This window comes from Ascaphus truei, chromosome 10 (genome assembly GCF_040206685.1).
Source record: "Ascaphus truei isolate aAscTru1 chromosome 10, aAscTru1.hap1, whole genome shotgun sequence".
In the NCBI taxonomy this organism is placed as follows: Eukaryota; Metazoa; Chordata; class Amphibia; order Anura; family Ascaphidae; genus Ascaphus; species Ascaphus truei.
Genome location: NC_134492.1, coordinates 15838726 through 15862946, shown reverse-complemented (window position 1 = coordinate 15862946; position 24221 = coordinate 15838726). Strand labels below are relative to the sequence as shown.

General features: G+C 41.7%; 1 protein-coding gene across 20 annotated transcripts in view; it reads left to right on the top strand.

Annotated features, from left to right (window-relative positions):
- NFIA (nuclear factor I A) overlaps positions 1-24221 on the top strand; it is a 426576-nt gene that overhangs the window by 116718 nt on the left and 285637 nt on the right. For 10 of the 20 annotated variants that reach the window (XM_075615991.1, XM_075615979.1, XM_075615981.1 and 7 more), the window contains exon 2: positions 10074-10605. In XM_075615991.1, coding sequence (XP_075472106.1) covers positions 10074-10605 — 532 coding nt within the window. Of the gene's footprint in view, positions 1-4686; positions 4815-4875; positions 4979-5306; positions 5424-5870; positions 6106-10073; positions 10606-24221 lie in introns of those variants that run through there. The other 10 variants (XM_075615995.1, XM_075615988.1, XM_075615987.1 and 7 more) reach the window with 7 other exon arrangements.

The following is a 24221-nucleotide window of genomic DNA, read 5'->3' as shown; positions in this document are numbered from 1 at the left end:
CCCCCCCCCCCACCCCACCACCACCACCCACCCCCCCCCCCCACCACCACCACCACCCCCCCTATTATTTAAACATTAACATAGAACTTTATTGCACAGAGGCATTTAGCATTTTGATGGTGTTACGTTACATTGTAACGTAAGAAAGAATACCATGGTATAACGGGGGGGGGGGGGGCATTTTTTACTTTGCAAAGTCTTAAATAATCTTGTTTCCTTTGCTACCGAGACGGTTACTTTCCCTCAGCCCATTACGTGGCCCTGAAGCGAAGTTATTTCAGATGTACAGGGCGCAGGGGATAATTTATATATCTGAGAGGGTTTCAGGAACGCCGGGAAACTTTGTGCATATAAAACATTGCAAATGCAATGCCGGGCAGGGTGCCAGGAGAATATGATAGCAGAGCCCGTGGAAGGAGCCTCCTCTCCACAGACGTTTCCAGCGGGCATTCAAGGCAAAGCTGCCTCCCCAGGACTCCACTCTGATCGAGCTTCAGATTTTCACTTTAACCGCTCAATAAATACAATTCTTAGCAGCAACGGATTGATTATTTCTCTCCCTCACCCCTCTCCCACTCCCTCACTTTCTCCCACCCTCTCTTACTCTCCCCAACCCCCCCCTCCTCTCTCTCTCTCTCACTCTCCCCAACCCCCTCTCTCTCTCACTCTCTCACTCTCCCCCTCCTCACTTTATCCCTCCTCTCTCGCTCTCCCCTCCCTCACTTTCTCCACCCCTCCCCCGTCTTACTCACCCACCCCCTCCCTCACTCTCCCCCTCCCTCACTTTTCTCCCCCCTCTCTCTTACTCACCCCCCTCTCTCTCACGATTTCCATCTCCAAATAGTTTTCTTTACTTAACCTCCCAACCTACAGAAAAAAAAGTTGTGCTCACTACCCAACCCAGTACTGTAACATACGAAGTCTGGCAGCAAGGGATGGGATTCATTTGTGTGCGGTTTAGGAAGCAGTTTTGTAAAAAAAAAATTTAAAAAAATAATGATAATAAAAAAAGGGTTTATGTTTTGAGGCAATTTACTCTTTAAAATGTGTGTTCTCCCCTCCCTTCCACCCACCACACAACTCTTTTACTGAGTGTTTTTGTGGCTTTTGGGAAATAAAATGGGAGTGGGACTGAGCTGAGTTTTGTAACTTGAACTTGGACTTGAGATACTGAACCTAGAGGGCGCAACTTCTCCTCCCACATCCAGGAGTCTCTCAGAGGGCGCCAAGCCTTCCTTAGCATAATATTGCAAACCACAAGACCATGGAAATCATGGAGCTAGAGGACTGTTATGGAAACAGAAAGAGTTTTTATTGTGTAGAAATGTAGTCATTTCCCTTCTATCCCCACTCCCCATGTTTTACTGTGATTCACATAGTGGTGAGAGCAGAGTTGGTACTATAAGGAGGCAGAGTAAAAAATTAATACTTCAATATTAGGTGATGATATCTTTTTTTATGTGGACAAGCTTTTGAGAGTTTTCCTCTCTTCCTCAGGTCAAGCTTGAGGAAGAGAGAACGCTTTAAAGCTTGTCTTATATCAATTGTTAGTCCAAATAAAGAAGGTATCACCTAATACTCAAGTACTCATTTACGCTGCACTATCGCAACTGAACTAACACGGCTATTTCTATGTATTACAAGGAGGCAACGCCTAAGGCCAAGTTCAGGGTGGCTGCAAAGGATGCTTGCGTCCATGCGCGTCTCCCCCGCGTGCTCCTGCAGCCCAGCGATCTGTGCCCAGGCTGCAGGAGTTGGGTCGCGGCGTTTGGGGGTGGGGGTGGGGCGAATGTGTCCCTGAGCTGGTTCGCTGAACCAGCTCACGTGACGCGACTGCCGCCCCAAATATAATGTCGGGCTGTAGCGGCAAAGTGTCAACGCTGCACTTTGTCGCCGGTGGAGTTTTCAGTTTGAACACTCCCACCAAACAACCCGAACTTGCGACGGATGTGCGCGTGCATGCAAGCGCGCGCACGTCGCGTACCAGCCACCCTGAACTCGGCCTTAGGCTGCGGCCAGGGTGGCGCTGAGCGTGCAGGCACTCACGTGCGGTGGCGCAAGCAGCAAATTCAAATTTGCTTGCTTGGCAAGCAGCTAAGCGCCGCACACGCTCAGGTGCTTGATCACGCTGGCCACAGACATTGCCGCAATGTGTTTCGTGGCCAGCGTGAGCGCGCCCGCCCGCTCAGTGCCACCCTGGCCTCAGCCAGGCAGGGAACGGGCGCGCTGGCGCTCGTGCGCTGCGCCCTGCTTGGCCGTGCGATTTGTGGCTGGCTAGGCGCGCGCTCACCTGGGGGCGGGGCCACAACGTCACGGAGCTGGTACGCCCTCATTGGGCGAACCGCTCACGTGACACGCTTGCGAGCAGCAAAATCAAATTTGCTTGCTCTAAGCACCGAGCGGGCGTAGGCGCTTGCTCACGCTGGCCACACACATTGCCGCAATGTTTTTCATCGTGGGCCAGTGTGAGCGCGCCCGCCCGCTCAACACCACCCTGGCCGAGGCCTTAGAAAGAAGGATTGCATGTTAGATTGTTAGCCTATAAGGGCAGGAATTCACTGTTCCTAGTGTTTACTTTTATGTCTTGTGCTCTTGTCCTTGTATTTTATCAGTACTACTCTGCTTTTACTTTCTGTAAAGTGCTACAATCCAAGGAGATAAAAGAATACCATGGAATAACAGTTGTAAATATATATTTATTTACCACTTGGGTACCTGTGTGACACATTGTGGAGCTATGCGTTGTTGGCTCCTAGAGCACCAGTGGGGTTCATTGTTCAACACAGTTAGCAAGCAGTGTTTGTAGAATTTTAGACAGTAATTTGTGTGATAACTTTTCTCTGTGGCTTGGACAAATGTCAGAATGTGAGCCAAAAACTAGTATCTAGGAAACATGAAAAGCATGTGTGGTGGCAGCCAAAAGCAGAAATAATTTTGTGGCCTTGCAGCACCTCACTTGGATTTCCTGAAAATACTAATAGTTAACCAGATGTAGCTTAATGAGTACGAAATATAGGAAAACCTACCCCCCCCCCCCCCCCACACACACACACATTTTTAAGCGGCTTGGGTCTCTGAACAGAACATGTGCCAAAAATATTGAAAAGGAACAGCTTAAGTCGGTATATAAAACATTTATAAAACAACTTTACTATAATAATGGAATTTGAATTTTTCTAAATATTACAGTTTGGGGTATTGTGATCATCCAGCTTTTAAGTCCAAAATAAAACAGTGTATTGTAAATTTCAGTAAGGTTCTGGAAAGGGGAGAGGCTGTATTGTAAAGTGTTAAGTATTATTATTGCATGTTTTGTGATACTGTTTATTAATTGTTAAGTCTTGATGTTGAAAATACCTATTTTGACAAGTCACAGTAAGTGTAGATTGTGAATGTTTTATTAAATAATTTGCTCTGTTGTACATGCAATTGCATATTCTGCCTGTTCCAACTAAGTTTGAAAAACTCATGAAGCAGACAGTTTGGGTTTCCCAAGAGTATGCGCAATGGATATATTATTATTATTTTTTTTTGGGGGGGGGGGGGGGTTATTTAAAAGAGAGCCATGGCCTATTCTGGCCTATCTTAAGGGACTGTAAAGAAAGCAAACCGAAAATCTAAAACAAACAAGGGACCGGTCTGGCAACTTTCCAGAACCAAACTCAAGCCCATTACAGCGCCAACACAATTGTCTAAAAGTAAAGAAAAAATATCTTTAACGATTTGTATCTTAATTAATCATGCAAAGCATTCCATGGCGTGTTAATATATATATATATTAATATTTAATTGTTTATTATACCACTAATAAATACTGCTAACACAACATATATATATATATATAAAATATATATGTGTGTGTGTGTGTGTGTGTGTATGTAGATATATATGTATATATATATATATGTCTATCTACATACACACACATGTATACGTGCATCAATATATATACTTTTACATAAAAGACCCCCAAATAACCTTGTTAAAAGCTTTGCACCACAGAGTTGTGGAATATTTGTGTTTTAAACTCCATTTAGCACGATGCTTGCAAAATGGAAAGATAATCACTTTTTTTTTTGGGGGGGGGGGGGGGGGGTGAAACCGATCTGATAAAACCCCGGCACAAGCCAATGTAAATAACATTTCTAAAGCAGCAGAAAAAATATTATATATTCTATGTGGGGAGGGGGGTAGTGTAAGTCCCGGAAAGAGTTCGCATACTTTTGCATGTAACCCCTTCATAGCCAACGCGTTGCACCTCCCCACCCCTTAGCACCAGAGAGGGTTAAAGGTTCTTTCTCTCTCCCCCCCCCCCCCCCCCCCCCTTATCACCACCCAACCAGCACCACCATGTCTAATATGGACTATTTCATCTATCGATCAGCCCTTTCGCATGATTAGGCTGTGCGATCGGAGGGGGGGGGGGGGGAGAGAGAAGGGGAGGAGGGGGGTGGGGAGGGTTTGGGTGGTTGAGAGCTGCAGGATCCGGAAAGTTATTCCTGCTTGCAGCAGCTCCCAGCCTATAACTGTGTACCAGGGGCACAGCTCCATCGCACCGCGCCGGAGTCCTCTCTCAGTGCAGCACAGAGCAGCGGGCGACATCCAGCTGGGGGAATACTGAGTGCTGCGGGGGGCCGGCTGCGGGAGCAGGATAGAGGCAGAGGGATAAGGGGGGGTGGCGGGGGTGCACGGTACACATGCATAGCGCGGTGTGGGGAAACTCTAGGCGGGGTTAAAGTTCAGCCCATGGAGAAGGCGCAGCGCTGGCTGCAGTTTGCAGAGTTGGAAATGTGAAAGCAAGAAGCGAGCTTGGGGTATTTTTTCCCTCTTTTTCTCTCTCTCTCTATCTTTTTCCTTTTTTTTTTTTTTTTTTTTTTTCAAACCCACAAAAAAATAATAATACACCTATATATATATATATATATATAATATATATATACCAGCAGCAGGCATGTATTCTCCGCTGTGTCTGACCCAGGTAAGCAGCTGTTGGGGGGGTGGGGAGGGGGGGATTCTGCATGTCTATGTTGGGGTTGCGCTGGAGACATGCAGCTTTAAAAGAAAGTAACTTTGTTTGGCATTAGGTTGCACGGAGGTCCCTGGCAAGGCGCATGGCGGATGGCGCCTTCCCTTATTAATACTTTTGGAGTATTATTTGGGGGTATGGGTGCTGTGTGTTGTGCCAGTGGGCTCTGCTCCTGGAGCTGTGTGCACGTGTGCGGTGGGTGGGTTCCTGGGGACCTGGTTGCCCTGCGGGGCTCTGCCATAGCTGGGGTTAGGTAAAGAGGGGGGGGGGGGGGGGGGTGCTCGGGCATTTATTCTGTATTATTATGGATTGGGACATCTCTGCATAAGACACCTAACCCATGGGGTTTCCCATAAGGTTTGTCATTGAAGGAAAGAGTAGCTGTAAATCGTGAACTGTAAGTATGCAGCATGTGTGTGTGTGTGTATGTGTGTATATAAATATAAATATAATATATATATATATATATATATATATATATTTAGATATATAAACACACACACACACACCTCTATATATGTATTATTTAGTATATGCATTGTACATGTGAATGCATGCTTGCACTTACTTAAATAATTCCCAGACTGGATGTGGACATAATGACATTGGCATTGAAGAAGTGACATAGAAGTGACACATGGAGGCATGAAGCTGTGTAGTGGTCGTTGTTGGTTTGTGTATACGTACGGTACATGTATACATGTGTGCATATGTACGTTTTTACGTGTGTGTGTGTATATATATATGTACATATGTGTGCATGAGGGTATATATGTGTGTGTGTACATACATGTGTGTGTGTGTTGTGTGTGTGTGTGTACATACATGTGTGTGTGTGGGACGGTCCCGGGCGCGCTGTGCTCAGTGCTGTGCTCAGCGCTCTCAGTGCTGTGCTCAGTGCTGTGCTCAGTGCTCTCTCTCTCAGTGCTCTCTCTCTCAGTGCTCTCCCTCTCAGTGCTGAGCCGTCTCTCTCGCCCTCCGGTCGCTCTCTCTCTCTCTCTCACACACACAGGGGGATGACTTCTTCGTGCAACTTTTTTTACCAGGCAGATATTACGTTGTGCGGCTCCAGATCTGTGGTAGTATTATATTTTCTATCATTAACCCTCCTCGGGAGTGTGGGGTGGGGGTGAGTGCAGGGGAGATGTGTCTGTGCTCAGAGGTGCAATGAAAGTTTTCTATGGGCAAATGCTTGAGTTTCCCTCCAATATCGATATACAGTATGCTATATACAGTATGTGTATGTACAGTATGTGCCACAGACCAAGCCCCTCTAATTAGGGAGCTAAGATCCTCCAGATAAAGTATGTTTCTCTCTCCTTGTTTTTAGTGTATTTGACATTTTGATGCAATCACAATGATTTTAATTCTTTGGAGTGAGCAGTTGCATAGACAATCCTATAATTGGAGCAGTTTTTAGCCTTTAGGTGATGGGGTGTGTGGCAAATTACAGCATTCTGATAACCTGTAATTAAAAGCAAATGACAACACATTTGGAACTTTTATATGTCTGTCAAATCCTAAATTGATCTAAAGGCTGATACTTTACCTGAGTTGTTAGTCGAGGCATATAATTCAGGGACAAAACAGAGATTAAATCATCCTTTTTTTCCTGGGACAGTATTTTCATGCAACTGTTTACAAACCTTTTGGGGGAAAAAATTCAGACGTGCCTCATATATACAGTATATATATATATAGTATTTTTGTTTATTATAACTTTAAGGTCGACACGTTTTAAAGAGTTAATTGTTAATAACCCAAAAGCTTTTATATAAATGCTTGTATGTAGGCCCAAAAGATCCCAGATTCACTCAAAGAAAACTCCAACATTCTAATATTGGACATACACAAAGATCTATATTTAAAAAAAAAGTTTTCTTTTCAGAGGGTTGGCAGGATACTTTCCAGGCCTGTTGGACGCTGCTAAACATTGCCCCGTATTTCTTCAGTTTTGAATGCTAAATAGGCCAAATATGCTGTTTGTTAGATAAGATTGTAAGTCATTTTTAATGTGTCCTGTTCTGATTGCGCTGCAAGGCATTGTGTATGAGAAGGGTCAATTAATATTTATTTTATTTTGAAAAGTAACCACAAAGGACGTCTTTTGAAAATATCTTACAAAAAAAAAAATATCTGCTGAAAACCATAAACTCTAGTCGGTCTGGACGTTATATCTCTACTGCACTTTTGCAAGAAAAGGTCTAAATTAAATTTACATAGTTTTATATTTGAATATGTTTAAGTGTAATATAATACATTTGGGTCAAATATGCACAGGGCTTTGAGTAAAAGAGATGTAAAAAGAGCTACAGTTAAAAAAATAGTATGTAGTTAGGCAATATTTTTTTTTCTTTGAAAAGCTCAGCATGAATGAACCGGGTACATTTTTACAGTATATTTGATTTAACTCCTTATTCAGATCCCATTGAATACTTCTCTACAATTGGTGAGATTAACAAGGTTTCTTGGTACGATGTGATTAATCTGAGATTAACTCTAGGTACTGTATAGGTAAAAGTGAAATTTCATATAAAACCATTTTGGTCCAAGAGGGGCTTGGATTACATTAAAGGGTGAATATATGTAGACTAAGGAGAACAGCTAATAACGTAGAACTGGCTGTTAAATTAATGGTCGGACATCCTTCATTGCAGGTCAAAAAATGAAGCGATGTAATTCCGTTCTACTTCTCGTGTTTATTCCTTGAAAATGTGTTAAGTATTTCAAATTAAAATAACAAAATTGGTCCACAGAACTTGGAGTATGTGAAAAAAAACCTCCCATTTTGCAATACTGTGCTCAACAGAAACCTTATCGGAGGCATTTTATTTCTTTCTTAAACGTAACTGTAACGTTCACTTAGTTTGTTGCCAAAAGTTCTTTGTGGAATTTAAAAGAAGTGATTGTAACTTACTTTATGCAAGTCTGTACGTTTGTGTAATTGTTTTATGCAACATACTTATCAGAAGCTCATAAATTGTTTTGATCGAGCATATATTTCTGAAGGCTGCCTGCAACGTAGCTTGGGAGTCTAGTCTCTGCACCTGAATAATTAATGTTTAGGTTAGAACATATAGTTTTTTTTATGTCACTTGTAGATATAGTGCAGAAGAAAACATGTTTAATATTTATAGCGGTCTCTTAAGATAGACACAGGGATTTAGTATAAACCAAGAAAAGCAAGGCCTTTCTTCACACCAAAATGTGGCGCTAGGTAGCGGGTACATTTTTATTTGTTTTTTTATTTTTTTTCAAGGATTTAGCTGTGAAATGAAGCGTTGTAATAGGCCAAGCAAGTCCAAAATACACAGCAAGATAATTTAACATGATGGTTTTAGCAAAAGTGAAATCGACATATTGTGGGGTACATCCAAATCATAAAAGAATGGATAGATTCTGAAATATGTATATATTTGAAATGCGCTCTAATTTAACTAATATATATACATGTATAATATTTATCTTCAATGAAACATAATTATAGAGTTCCTGAGCCTATTATTGTTTATATTTTTTTGATAACAGGTGAAATAATGTTATATTCTTGTATACTGTTGACATGTGTTGAGTATTCGTATTAGCATATTTAAATCTCATCTCTGTGTTTATATATAGTTTAACTGTAACATAGACTTTTCTTCACATAAAGATCTACAGAAGAGGTCTGTGTGATTTATTATCTCACACTTGAACTTGAAGTCATGACTTGGAATTCTCTTTTCAGTATTTTACCTGCTTCTGTTTTCTAAGTATTTGCAACACTGCATTAGCTTGGGAGACCGTTTTGCAGACTGCAACATTTTTTTCTTAAAACCACCCAAACCCGTAGATCTAGAATGTTACAAAAGAGAAGCTTTTCTTTTACTTAGTACAGTTAGAGCACGTAAAACGTCAGCTAGTTCAAAAATCTGACATTGAACCACACTACATCATTAACAAAGCACAACACTTATCTGTTTAAAAAATAAATAGTGGGAGGACATGTTGATCTCTGTAGCTATTTTTTTACGTTCTCTCCACTTTTAGGCACTTTTTTTAATATAGGCGAAATCATACATTAAAAAGAGCCAGTTTTCTCACATACTTTGCTGACTACTTTTTATTGCAATCTACTTAAATGTGTTGAGACTAAAATGATTGCATACTCTGCTCTTACTGTAAGGAGCACTTGACTTATCGAGTTTTACAAACTCTTCTTTTTTCACTTTCTACCATAAAAGCAGGCCTTGTTATGATTGAAGAAAAAAAAAACATCTTCAAAGGCAAAGTGGTTTGCTTTGTATGGGTCTGGGACTTTGTGCCATTGCAAACACTTTTCCTAATGTACTTAGCATTAAAGATTGGATGATTTTATGCTATAACAAAAATGAGTGTAGTCTATCTCAGCAACAGGTTGTGTGTCTTGGCTGTTTTCATCTTATGGAATAAAGTTTGATCAAGTCTCCGACCAGGTGTAAATTAAAATGATAATTCAATTATGTAACAAATTTCGATGAGGGATATTTTCTATGCCAGCAATATAAATATATGGGGACGTTATATGTAATGCTTACCAGGATGCCATCCCAATAAAGGTTAGCAGTACTTTTTACAGCTACCATGAAACTTTTACTGCGCTATCGATTTGTGGGTGTAAACTCATCTTACATTACATTTACTGTGCTTCTGATTTCCACTTTTAAATATTGATTCCCGTGCAATTGCTCAGCATTTCTGGAAAAAAAAAAAAAGAAGGCACGTGCCTCTGTATACAATTGTAAAAATAGTAGGACAGGAACAAAATAAGACACCACTTCTTCACAACTTCAAATATTGCCATTAAGTCTTTAATTCACCTTTATTTTACATCTTCATTAAAAAAAATGTTCATGTTAAATATTTTTCTGGTTTCGGAGTGATTTCATTCCGATTTTTTTATTTTTTTATTAGAATTTTGCAATCAAATTATTTTTGCAGTTTAAGATTTTTTTCCTTTTTCCGATCAAGTAGGATTTATTACCCGCTGGGTTACTGAAACATTTTTCCCTTCTATCTTCTCCCGTAGGATGAATTCCATCCCTTCATCGAAGCACTGCTGCCTCACGTCCGTGCATTTGCTTATACGTGGTTCAACCTACAAGCCCGAAAAAGAAAATACTTCAAAAAACACGAGAAGCGCATGTCAAAAGAAGAAGAAAGAGCAGTGAAGGATGAATTGCTGAGCGAGAAACCCGAGGTCAAACAGAAATGGGCATCCAGACTGCTGGCAAAGTTGCGGAAAGATATCAGGCCAGAGTACCGAGAGGATTTTGTTCTTACAGTCACAGGGAAAAAGCCCGCATGTTGTGTGCTATCCAACCCAGATCAGAAGGGCAAGATGCGAAGAATTGACTGTCTCCGTCAAGCAGACAAGGTCTGGAGGCTGGACCTTGTAATGGTGATTTTATTTAAAGGTATTCCGCTCGAAAGTACTGATGGTGAACGCCTTGTAAAGTCCCCTCAGTGCTCTAACCACGGGCTGTGCGTTCAGCCCCATCACATAGGAGTTTCGGTGAAGGAACTCGATTTATATTTGGCATACTTTGTACACACAGCAGGTAAGTGCATTTCTGAACATTGCTAAACTCTACGGTTTATCCACAGTTCTTTCCTTTACCCTCTGGGGAAAAAAAGTACCGAAACCTATTTCACGCAACGGTTTGGCGACAAAGATTGGGTATAGTTCTCAGTTGTTCAGAATTTAATTGGAAGGCCCGTGATATAACTGTCACACCCTGAATTATGTTCAGTCAAATAATTTTCATTAATATGTATACTTGATCTCTTTACTATATATATTTTAACATACCCAATATCTTAACTGAAAGCTTGAGAGCTCGGACTGCTATGATGGCCTGATATATTTAGTGGTATGTTTAGAAAAGTTAGGCATCGCAAGTTTACCTTGAAATAACTTTCAGCCAGCTTTGGATGTAAACAAACTACTGTAACTGTTCAGTTGTTTCAATGGTGTTTGCATATATTTTAGTATTCCAGTATAATGCTCCTTCTATGTACATAAATATAGTTCTAAAGAAGAAAAAAAAAACAGTTAAAAACACGACAGTATCAGCACGTTAGAGCCAGAGACACATCACATAAGATTTATTATTTAGATGGTAAATAAATGAAAAACTAGGATCAATATAAAGGAAGTAGCTGCCATTAAACATCTGAATGTACTTTAATAAATGACTATAGAATCAGCATTCCACTGCTCTTCTCTGACACACTGTAGCATAAAGGTAATGTTAAGAGGCCTCCCAATAAACAGGCTGTTTATCAGTTTATTGTCATGGTATTAGTAAAACGATGACCAAGAAACCTATATACTTAAACATGTTTGGCTTGTGTTGTATTCCTGTTGTACAGTGCACATGCTTGTAGACGAATCTTGTTGTCCTGTTTATGTGTGGTACACGCCGCTTCGACCTTATTACTCGCCTATTACTTGGGCCACAAAAAAAGTGCAGGATAGACTCGTTTGCACAAAAAATTGTGGACTGTATCTTCTAAATTTTGTGGGCAGCGAAAGTTGGCGTTCTACCGGTTTGATTTACTATGTTTTTTATTTATTTATAAAAATGTTTTACCAGGAAGTAATACATTGAGAGTTACCATCTCGTTTTTCAGTATGTTGTAGCAGTTTAACTGTGACCTGTTTCCACCGCAGTGAATCGCTCGCATGCAGTCGCTGTGCGGCAACAGTTTAAAATAAAACCACTGCGAGGAAGCGTATGTGATTGCGTTTTCGTAGTTGGGCTTTAGCAGATGAGCTTCGAACACTTTCCTTGCTCATTGAAATAGAGGAATTTAACGCCTTTCCTTGAGGAAGAGACTAGAGAGCATTGGGAATGATCCTAGCTGGCTTTTCCAGAAGTCAAAAGGTTATGGAATATGCCATAAAGCAGCAAAGTTAGCTTGCAGAAGAGCTATATGCGGTCCTAATATGCACACGAAATCTACACCTGGAAACTTTTTGTCAATGACTAATTTAGCTTAACTGTGCGTGTGTCCTGCAAAGATTGTGTTTATTCCATAATGTTTCCACAATGTGTAGCTATTTAATTCAGCAAAATAGTCATATTTGAACACTCGCCGCCATATATTAATTCAAATACACTGTGGGCAAAAGTACGAGTGTTCAAGTTATTCCGAAATACATGTTTATTTGAATGCGTGGGTTGGCGTTCAGTAACGACATTTTGAAAGTGTGTGATGCAGGATTATACGGGGAAAAAAGGAAGAGAAATGGATTACACATTTGAGACGCGTAGAACAGAACGGTCATCTTCCGGAATGGACCCATTCAGTGTCAAAAGGCTCGCAATTGATTGCCGCGCAGTTTGTTAAATGGCCCATGACACTGAAAGTGTTAAAACAGAAAACAGTTGAAAGGCAGTGTATTTTTTCTTTATTTTTAATAGTCAGGAAATATACACGACGGTTTTTGATGAGCGTGTGCAATACTGCTAAAGACTTGTGCGTACACAATAATGTTTTTACCCCCTTAAAAGTTTTATGAGGAGTTGGCAGCAGGCTGAGACTCCAAAACATGCTTGATTTTATGTGCCAAATCCAGTTTGAGGCCTTTCACCCTCAATGCCTTTTGTGCTTCTCTCTTCCTCCTTTTTTTTTTTTCCCCTTCTGACTCAAAATCCTAAAAACTATCATGTCTGGTCAAAACTATACTTCCTTTAATTAGCTTGTTAATCTCTTTTAAACATTTCTCAAAATATATATTTCAGATCTGCAACTGAAATAAAAATATGCCCCTATAGAAAAAAACATCTTGTATTTTTTTAAGTGCAGTAGGTTCTGAGATTGTAACAATTTTTAATTTTTTTTTTTTTTACAAACATGGATGTAAATGTGTTGTAATTAAAATAGAAAACCATGTTAAATTTGCGTGCAGTTAGCATGGATGGGATAAAAGGCGCAGGTGAAAAGTTTTGGAAACTACTAATTGGCGAATGTTATCTGTTTAAACAACAACAGATGTAGAATTTTCATGCTCCTAAATTTATTGGGCTTTTAAGTTTTCAGTTTCCACACACATGTATCGAATGACACTTTGAAACCTTAGTTTATTGTAGGGAACTGTTTTTTTTACTTGTGGGAGTACTGGAGAAAAGCAAATTTATGGCTTTACCATAAATGGATGATCTGTATCAGGATCAGGAGTCAAAACAGGCACGTGGCAAGGTCACCATTTAAGTTGTTACGGTCATAACCTTTGCAACCAGGCAGTTGACCTTTTAGATAAAGTTTAACCTTTGATGATTAGTAGCCAGTCAACCACAAACTTTTTCAGTTTTACAGCTGTGGTGCAGTGTTTGCTAATGTGGGTAGCAAGAGCTCCTTAATAAGGTTTTTGTCTGAAATCAGGTTTTTTTTTGTTTTTGTTTTTAAATGGCTAGTACTTGACTGTAGCCAGATAGTAGATAGTTATCTGCTGGCAACCGAGTATTAAAATGACACCTGATATTCCAGCTTTTCCCATCCTCTAAGAGAGGCAATTTGTGTCATACCAGTGTGTTAAATCCGAAAGCAATTATATACATCTAATGAAATTGTCATGGTTACATGTTATAGATTTAACAATTTAAGATTCCACAACTTTCAACAAAAAGGAACATTTAAATAGATAAGCTGTTGAAATCTGTAAAATTTAAACGCAATAGTTCAGGTTTTTTTTTTTTAATTAGCAATATGGAGCTTTGCTTGTGTAATCTGCATATTAACACATTGTAACATAAAGCCACACAATATGTTTTATGTCTCTTTGTGGAATTTCACTAGTTTTATTTTGATTAAAATAAACAAGTCTAAAGCAACTTCGAAGAAGTGGAGTTAACAATGAAAATATTGATAATGTAGGGAGGCTTTGCATATGTTTCTGGTTTCATAACAGAAAAGGGTGCATTTAACTTTACACTGTAGTCTTTCTCATGTTATTGATTGTTATTGCATTAGTCCTGCTAATAGCTTTAGTTAGTTGACTATGTAAACGTAATGTACAAGGTGTTCCTCAATGCTGTACATCACTGAAAGTGCAATCTTGAAGTCTTAGCAATATGAAATCCTGTTAGCTGGAATTCTTGGGCAAGTTGTCTTTCCAGTGCAATGCTGATTACTGCATTATTCAAAAGGTATTTGTTCTAAGCTGCACATGGAAGTCTCCTTCCCCCCCCCCCCCCCCACCCTCCTTTCTTACGGAATGCTTCCTTTGTCCTATATACAAATTAAGCCAAACAAATACCACGGCGGCCAGGCTGTGCCGAATTTTCGTTCTGTTTTGGCAGCGCTTCTGCAATTTCATCAAATAATGATATTGAAAGCCGTGATGTGCAGATTGCCCAGATGGTCACGTTGGCACATTGAGAAGAAACGCTTGCCACTGCTAAAGATCAGGTGCAAAATCAGGGGATTTTATTTTTACACAAAATATCCCAAAGCAACATTGAAGTAACATTGGTTTCTCATTGGTTAAAACATTAGTAGTATGCCGTCAAGCGATATATGTAGCACACTACCAGAAAACCTGGGTATCATTAAAATGACAAGTCCCGTTGTGATCAAATCTGTCTTTTTGTTCTCAGGTTGTAAACATGTATTCTTCTTTTGCCCGGGGATATTGAAAGATGCTTCTTAGCTCTTTCGTCTCTAGTCGTGACTTTTAAACAAAAACCCAAATTGAAAAGCCAGCAAATTCATTTTTCTATCTTGAGTAAGAAAGCCATATACTACCGAGGTTTTTTTTAATTGTCCAACATGACCCTTTCTGTGTCTTACACTATGTAATGCACTGTAGGCCCCTCTGGCATTGAAGCGGTTAATAGTATGACAGACACAATGGGGTAATGTTGTTAAAACCATTTGCATAATACGAATCATACACCTTAGCTGACCACCTACAAAGTGTCATTATAAATAAGAGTAATTGTCGGATTAAAATACTCACCAAGCATTGAAGTACCCTGAGTACTCAGAGTATAAGAACAATACTGAGACAATGCTGAGGTTTCTCTTTGTAATGTTATCCATATTTTTCTCACCCGATTGGCATTTTGATTTTTCTGGCCCGTTCCTCGAAAATCTCTAGTACCACGTACACAGAATAGCAAAAATTTGTTCTGTGAATTTACCTAAAATTGTTTAAATCCCCAGATTTATTTTGTTCTTACATGTGGGCATTGGTTCTGAATTTTCTAGGATATGAATTATACTGTAGCTCAACCCCGATTAATGTAACTTTGGAATCACTGCTGTCTTTCCAGCTCATTTAGGTAAAGTCATTAAAATTACCTTTAAAATAAACAGTCTGTAAACTGTATGTTTAGTGTCCTTTTGGGGCACTAGGTTTTCAGTTAAAAAACAAAATGAACAAACATCTATTAAAATATTAAACAAACATTAAAAATCAGCATCATGTTTCGGTGCATATACAGTGTATTTTGGCAAAGTGGCACTGAAGCTTTTAAATTAGTTAATGGGAAGCTTATATTTGTCATGGAGACAACGCATCTGTCTCCAGGCTTCAAAAGTGGTGCAAATAATAGCACCAGAATAATCAAAGAAATGCAGAGGATTTTTTATTTCTTTGTTATATTTGATGCTATTATTTAGTTCTGCAGCCTGAATACTTTAATACAGAGCTCCTCTTTGTATTGAGTCAAGTTTGACATTAAATAGACACCCTTTTGTTTTCTAGTTGTAATGTATCAAGGTGCCTTGCACCTCTTGTTGACCGATGTGGGAGTTTGCGATTGTCAGAGCGTTAGCACCAGGGTTTCGGGAGTCCTGCAAAGCGTGTCCGATAAAGGGAATCCTTTTCTAAATGCAAGAGGAAACACAAGACAGTGCGATTAAAAAGCCTCAATGCCAATTTTATCCAGATTTTTAAAGCAAAGGTCGGTGCTGTTATAGCAGCAAGGGTTCTGTGTCTGAAACTGAAACCCAGTGTAGTTGGCTGACTTACACTCATCTGCAGTTGTTGGAATTTTATGTTGCTTTTCACCTCATTATAAATAGCATTCATTTGAAGTTTTTTAAGGGAAGTGTAGGGTAACCACAGTGTTTGTCGTGGTCATTACACTACATAGCAGGACAGCATATTTCACTCCGTTAGCGCTGCTTCACTAGATCAAACCTCAACAGTATTCTCTCTATTTGCACAAAGCCATGGAGATTTTTGCAAATGGGAGCGAAGACCGTGTCAAGTTTCAGTAATCGGGACGACATGTCTTTAGATTTTTAACCAAAATAATTAATATTGTGTGACTTGTTCAGGCAGTTAGACTTTGTTGCAACACTTTTACTCACTATGGTCTCAATTCAATCAGTATACTCCGATGCTTCCTTCTCTCTGTTCACTAAGAAGATTTCCCCAGGTCAGGCTGAGGAAGATGGTTTCCCCAGGTCAGGCTGAGGAAGATGGTATCCCCAGGTCAGGCTGAGGAAGATGGTTTCCCCAGGTCAGGCCGAGGAAGATGCTTTCCCCAGGTCAGGCCGAGGAAGATGCTTTCCCCAGGTCAGGCCGAGGAAGATGCTTTCCCCAGGTCAGGCCGAGGAAGATGCTTTCCCCAGGTCAGGCCGAGGAAGATGGTTTCCCAGGTCAGGCTGAGGGAGATGGTTTCCCCAGGTCAGGCTGAGGAAGATGGTTTCCCCAGGTCAGGCTGAGGAAGATGGTTTCCCCAGGTCAGGCCGAGGAAGATGGTTTCCCCAGGTCAGGCAGAGGAAGATGGTTTCCCCAGGTCAGGCTGAGGAAGATGCTTTCCCCAGGTCAGGCTGAGGAAGATGGTTTCCCCAGGTCAGGCTGAGGAAGATGGTTTCCCCAGGTCAGGCTGAGGAAGATGGTTTCCCCAGGTCAGGCTGAGGAAGATGCTTTCCCCAGGTCAGGCTGAGGAAGATGGTTTCCCCAGGTCAGGCTGAGAAAGATGGTTTCCCCAGGTCAGGCTGAGGAAGATGGGCTCCCCTGGTCAGGCTGAGGAAGATGGTTTCCCCAGGTCTGGCTGAGGAAGATGGTTTCCCCAGGTCAGGCTGAGGGAGATGGTTTCCCCAGGTCAGGCTGAGGAAGATGGTTTCCCCAGGTCAGGCCGAGGAAGATGGTTTCCCCAGGTCAGGCCGAGGAAGATGGTTTCCCCAGGTCAGGCCGAGGAAGATGGTTTCCCCAGGTCAGGCTGAGGAAGATGGTTTCCCCAGGTCTGGCTGAGGAAGATGGTTTCCCCAGGTCAGGCTGAGGAAGATGGTTTCCCCAGGTCAGGCTGAGGAAGATGGTTTCCCCAGGTCAGGCCGAGGAAGATGGTTTCCCCAGGTCAGGCTGAGGAAGATGGTTTCCCCAGGTCAGGCTGAGGGAGATGGTTTCCCCAGGTCAGGCCGAGGAAGATGATTTCTTCAGGAAGATGCTTGTGCCAGGAAGTTCTCCTTTAACACTGTGGCATTGTAAATGTGCAGTAGATAGTATGCATCTAAATAAATAACATCACATCTATATTATAAACAATTATATATCATATATATATATATATAAATATATATACCGTCGTATGTGTGTTTGCCTGTCTGTATGTGTGTTCCTCGTGTCTAGGGGCAATCGCATTGGACCTTTGGCCCGTCACTCCGCCTCAGGCCAATCTGCCTCAGGCCAATGAGATTGCTCCCTTGGCCCGCCCGCCCCCGCACACCTCTCATTGGCCTGCGGCCAACACACCGACCCCGCTGCCACACTCTACCAGCCCTCACCGAACTTTGGGAACGCTTCACAGCACCTAACCCTCACTGCTCTGGGAACGCTCACCGACACCACCAGACAACACAGTCCCCCCTCCGGAGCCCGCAACACACCCTCCCCTAGCCCGCAACCCCCCCCCAACATACACACAGCCACCCGTAGCCCGCATCACAACGCTCCTCTATGTCCCCGCTTACCCCTATCATCATAGCTCCTGTGAGAAAATGGTGCTCCACCTCTCTGATGTCCACCCCCTTACCTCATGGTGCCTTCACACTCCCTCCGCCTTCCCGCCCGCTCCGTCCACCTTCACGCCCGATACATCTGTCCCCATCATCATCACCATGCTCCCCAATTAAAATGTCCGTCTTCCCGCCCGCTCCACACTCCCTCCGCCTTCCCGGCCGCTCCTCGCTCAGCAGTCTCTGCCAAAATGGCTGCCTCCCACTCGCTCTGCGCTCAGCTGGCCGCTGTGTCGGAAAATGGACGCCTTCACGATACACAATCGACATCCCTCCGCCTTCCCGCCCGATCCGCAGGCCGCTTACTGTCTGCACCACGGCGGCACGGGGGGAGGGGGCCCTGCGACATCGCGCTGGTCTGAACACTGGCGCCGCCTTTCCTACCCCCAAACCCCCCTCCTCTCCCCACTGGCACTAACCTCCACAGGTGGAGAGGGGAGGGTGGAAACACCGCAAGGGACGGGGGGAACAAGCACCGGGGACAGGGGGGGGGAACTTATCGCCTGGGACGGGGAGGGGGAACTCAAACCCACCTAAGATTCACACACACCCACCCCCCCCCCCCCAAAATCACACCCACCCACCCAAGATTCACCCCCCCCCCAAGATTTACCCTCCCCCAAGATTCAGCCCCCCCCCACACACACAGCCAAGATTCACCGTCTCTCAGCTAGCATATATATATATATATATACGTTTTAAGTTATGGTGGGTGAAAAAGGCAACAAGAAACCTCCACTGTATTGCATAGAGCAAATAAAAAGATCATATATATAAATTGATTTGAAGGTTTAGCACTATTATTTACGAATAATCAGACATTTTTTAATAGAGTTTTTTGTTCAAACTTTCAAGGGCATATTTATTTTTCCTTTTTTTATATATATTAAAACAAAGCGTATAACATGGCTGCATTACTCATTCATTAGCAAATATTCCCTGTCTACCTCTTTCATTTGAAAGCTTTCAAGAAATTCCAGTGCAAGACCTAGTTCAAATCTAGCGTTGGCAAAGACGGTAAATTGTTCTCGACTTTATTGTTTGCCCTAGGGAAAAGAAGTCACATTACCAAAAAACACATGTATGTATCTTAAGCAGGATGTAGGTTATTTGCACTTGTGTTGCTAGAAACCATGAGAGTGAGAAGAAACTGATCTTGTCTTTCCCTGGTTGGCGGAATCGTCTTCCAGTACGTGAGACCATTATCAGGGTTGTAAGATGACCTGTTCTTTGCATCTATTTATGTTTCTTGTGTACAGTCCGGATGAGACGTTGCTGTTCTAGATGTGATAGGTGGCTTGTATTAAAACAAAAAAAAGGTTGGCCAAAACTGAATTCTCACAGCAGTGGAACTGCATAAAAGTGGGCAGGTTCTACCAGCAGTGAAGAGATTGTAAAATATATAATCAAAGATAAACCATAACTAGAGATATAAAAATAAGTTCACAATATCCATAATGACCACATCATTCCGCACATTTTTCCAGGTTAATGATTGTGTTGTTGAAATTGATAGCTCCTCCACTAGAACGGCATATTCATACATGATCAGCATAGATTTATTCATTGGAAATATAAACTGGGGTCATTTAATGATATTTTGGGAGTGCGCACATGAGATATCCTACAAACTGGATTAATTGTACTAACAAATTCATTTTATTAACCTTGCTTTCTGCATTTTAATTTGGCTTTGCTCTCCGCGTGTGCTGTTTTTGTTACCTAAAATAATTATTGAGAGTACACATGATTTCTTGGACTTGATGTAACATTTATCTTTATAGTGTGAGGAGATTAATGACGTGATGCGCACAGTTGTAAGTTACTGGCGGTCTCCCTACAAAATACACAAAAATGTGTGTTTGTTGTAGGATATTGTGGGGCATAATAATGTGTTTATATCTCTTGCAATATATATTTGTTATTCCAAATAACCAGGCATAAAAAAAAGTTGTGGTGGGATGGGATCCAAGTTAAAATGGATGAGAAGTAAAGAGTGGCACGCTGTGAGTGCTCATTTGCATGTCATTACCCAGAATCCCTGACTGTGGAAGCATTGTTTGCTAAGAGATAATGGGGAAAGACTGGGTTGCAGACCTACCAAAGACATGCAAATACGAGTGGTATTTTTATTCCAAATAGAAATTTTAACATATTTAGCATGGAGACTTGTTTTTTCTTTATTTATTTGCTTACATTGATTAATGAAACAGCCGCCGCAGCCCCCGGCCTCCTCGCACTCTCCCCTGTATTCAGTATAACCGTATCTCTCTCGGTGCCGGTCCGGGAGAACGAGCGGGATTTCCGCCCAACTGCTCTTAAAAATACAAAAATAGAACGTTGCCCCCTCCGAACACGAAATAAAAGATTCTCAAAGCATCAGTATCGGGGTGGTATATTTATTGCAGAAAAAACTCCAATCGCCCAAAGTTTCGGGGATTTTAACCCCTTCGTCAGCTGAACACATGTCATATTTATTGTGCATCAAAAAAAGCAGCACACACAGGGAGAGGAAAAGTTAGCAGACACACATTGTTTGTTATGTGTGCACAATAGAGCTCTATCGTGCACATATAACAGTGTGTGTCTGCTAACTTTTCCTCTCCTTGCGTGTGCCGCTTTTTTTTCCTGTGTTGCTTCTTTTTTTTGATACATTAGGCTGCGGCCCAGCTGCCTCCGCTGCACGCGCGCCATCGAGGCTGGGTGCGCGTGCAGCTGAATTCCTCGTTCTGCAGGGAGCTGTAGGGGGAAAGACAGGGGGGAGGGGGGCGTGCCGGGGGAGTGACGGGGGCGCGGCCATGACGTCACCCGACAGGTTCGCCCTCATTGGCTGAACTGCCGGGGGCGTGGCCTAGCGCTCTGTCACCCGTGGCCATCTCCACTTTCAGGTGTTCCTGAAAAACTCGGCGCGCGGCGGACCCCCCTCGCAGCGGGCCCGGCCCCATTGAGGGGAGGGTAGTAGCCAGCGGGGACCTGGCCTTACAGCAGAAACTTGGTGAGACCAAAAGCAAAACGTAAGGCCTTCATTTTTCTTTGATTTACTTTGAGAGTGCTGATCCAGTTTGTTTGTTTTTGTATAGTTGTATGCACCTTGCGATATAGATGCAGGATCACAGCACCCCTAGCTGAATTATAGTAGACAGGGTGAGTGCTAGTTCATTCTATTTTTTTTAATATATTTTTTGTGCACCGTAGGAAGGGGCTGCATTCTATTTTTACATTGATTAATCAGATATGTCAGCTATATCATTGAGGAAAAAATATGCTTTTTTTTAGGTTGTCAACAATGCAGTCAAATGTAAATCTGTATGATGCAATGGGTACTAGATAAATAACATTGTATGTAACACACATATGTAGGTTGTATAAGTTAAGTATACGCTTTCATTCGTACTCACCATCATTTTAATCTGCAGCCCAACTGCTGTTACAGTATGTAGCAAAGGGTATTGCAGCGCTCGTAGCGCAGAATATCACGTTAAAACGTAGATGATCAACAATTTCCTATAGGATTCAGTGGCAGTGATAACACAAAATATCACAGAATATTCCACTAGGATGCAATAGCACCTGCTACATTTGTATATTAATTAACTAGCTAGGTATAGGCTATGCTGTATTTATATTCCACACAATTATTTAATGGTTGGAGTCTTCGATACATTCAACCCATGCAGACTCCTATTCTTATCACAATGTACAAACTATCATATTATTATTATTAATATTAATAAGTCTGCACTGGTGAATTAATGAATAAACAGTTATATGCGCAGCAGGATGGAATGAATGCAGCTAAACCTGCATCAGATGATACGTGTTGGGGGGTTTAGCATTTTATCTTCGGAAACCGTGCCAATTGGTGCTGTTCCAGACCAAAAAAAAAAGTAATCTTAATATTGCTAAATAAAATTCCCATTGTTCATCAGTTTTGTTTTGTGATTTATAAAAAAAAAAGAATACTGAATACACAGTTAGCTCGATTTTTGGAAAGATCTCCCAAAATAAGCATTTTGTGGTTTATGAGGCTGCACTGATGGGCCCAAAAGATGTTATATTAGGGTAACCTTTAGTGAATGTATAAGGAAAGCAGGATATTTTACGGAATCGAATGTTTTGCTATTGCATATTAAAGGTCCTCTATTAAATGTACTCATTCTTGCTGTGCCCTCCTTCCCTCAACGTCGGAGATGTGGTTTTAAGTGTTTATCTTTCTTCTGAGGGAGGAGCTGTGTTTGAAGCGACCGATTTTGAATTTTCTGATATTTGTATTGTGTCCGGCATTCGAAGGCTAAACGGGTTCATTTGGGCTGCGGGGTTCATTGTGGTCAGAGCAAAGCGTGCGTGTATTTCATTGCATTAGAGTTCAGCATTGATCTAAATGAGGAGGTTTGAAAGGAAGGTCCTTATGGAAGCTCAAGTTCCCGAACCTTTAAATGACATTCCTTTTCCACAAAAGAATATTGAAATGAGCTTAGTAGGGGGCTTAAGGCACCCCCCTGTTAAGGGGTCCCCAAAGCCCTGTGTGGGTTTAACGCAGTGTATATTTAAAATCAAATTGCGACAATTAGAATTCATGAATAGAGCAAGACTAAAATGTCCTTACCAGAAATTGCCAGTACGATACACAAGAGTGAAATCACGTTGAAGAGACTGGCACGCGCCTCATTTTAATAAATAATAATTCTGATGATGATAATAGAATACAAGATTTGATTGTAAATGCAGCTGTGAAGACTTTCGCAGAAAGTTGGCAAACCTTTGTATGATCTTATTGCAAATACAAATCTCACTTGCGAGCACATTCACATGCCTCAGACAGGTCTGGAGCCCTGCTTTTCCCCATTATCTCCCAGCATACAGTGCTTCCACTGCAGTTAGGGATTCTGGGAAATGACATGCAAATGAGCACACAGTGTCACCTTTTGCTTCAAATCCATTTTGACATGGACCCTTATAAACTCCCAGAATCCCTGGCTGCAGTGGGAGCACTGTATGCTGGGAAATAATGGGGAAAAGCAGGGCTTTGGACCTGCCTGAGACATGTGAATGTGCTCAGAAGTGATATTTTAATTTGCAGTATGCTATACAGTGGAGTGTTTTTGTCACTTTATTGCCCACCATAACTTATATAAAATGTGTTATAATCTTATTGGAAGTTTTGAGGTGGGATTGAGCGGGTGTAGTATTTAGTGCAGATTGATTCTTGATAACAGAACATGGCAGAGCATATAGTATTATATATACGGTGGCTTTTTTACTTGGGGTGTGAAAAGATTGTTCAGAATGGTGTATTAGACTTTAGTTAAAGTATTGGTCATTTGTTTTATTACTGGGGGGAAAATGCAACTGTTTATCTAAAGTTTATTTGAGGTAAGTATATGAGTTGAATATTCCTGCAGTAAATCAGTGTCCTACATTGTAATATATCAGGTTGTGGGCAACACCATGCCTCAAATGCCACCAACAGGTCAGGTTTTCAGGATACACCTGCTTCAGCACAGGTGGCTCAGAGACTGATCCACTGATTGAGCCACCTGTGCTGAAGCAGGGACATCCTGAAAACCTGACCTGTTGGTGGCCCTTGAGGACTGCAGTTGCCCACCCTTGCAATTGAAGGATAATTCTGTAAACATTAAAAAAAAAAAAACCCCAGCAGAAATGTACAGAAAAAATAACAAAAGGAGAGTTACTCTCAACCTCTCCTGCAGTGGGGGTTAATTTTGCAAATGCCAAACGCTTGTACATTCCCCGAACTCGGCTAGGTCTGAAGTAGGATGAAGCTCTCATTTTGTTTAGCAGCGGCGCTGCAGTTTTTCTGTTGCAGAGAAGCAGTTTCAAGTAACTTCTGAGAAAGGGCTCTTTGTAGTTGGTTGCTGCCCAACAACATGGCTATTGTTAAGAGTCTGCCGGGGAAAGATCGTCACCGCAACGCTTTTATTGTGCAATTTTTTTACATTTTTTTTTTTTACATTTGAAAATGACTTCATTAAAGAAGACATGTGGGGGTGGGGGAGGGGAGAAGGGGTTCCCCTGCTTCAAACTCAGTGCCAGTCAGTGTCTTTACTCCCTGAGCCGCTCCTTCTCCCAAGAACAGGGCGCTCAGCTCCAGTCCTCAAGAGCAGGGCGCTCGATCAGATTTTGATGCTATCCCTGGTTCGGCACAGGTGGCTCAATCAGTCTCAGCTTCAGCACAGGT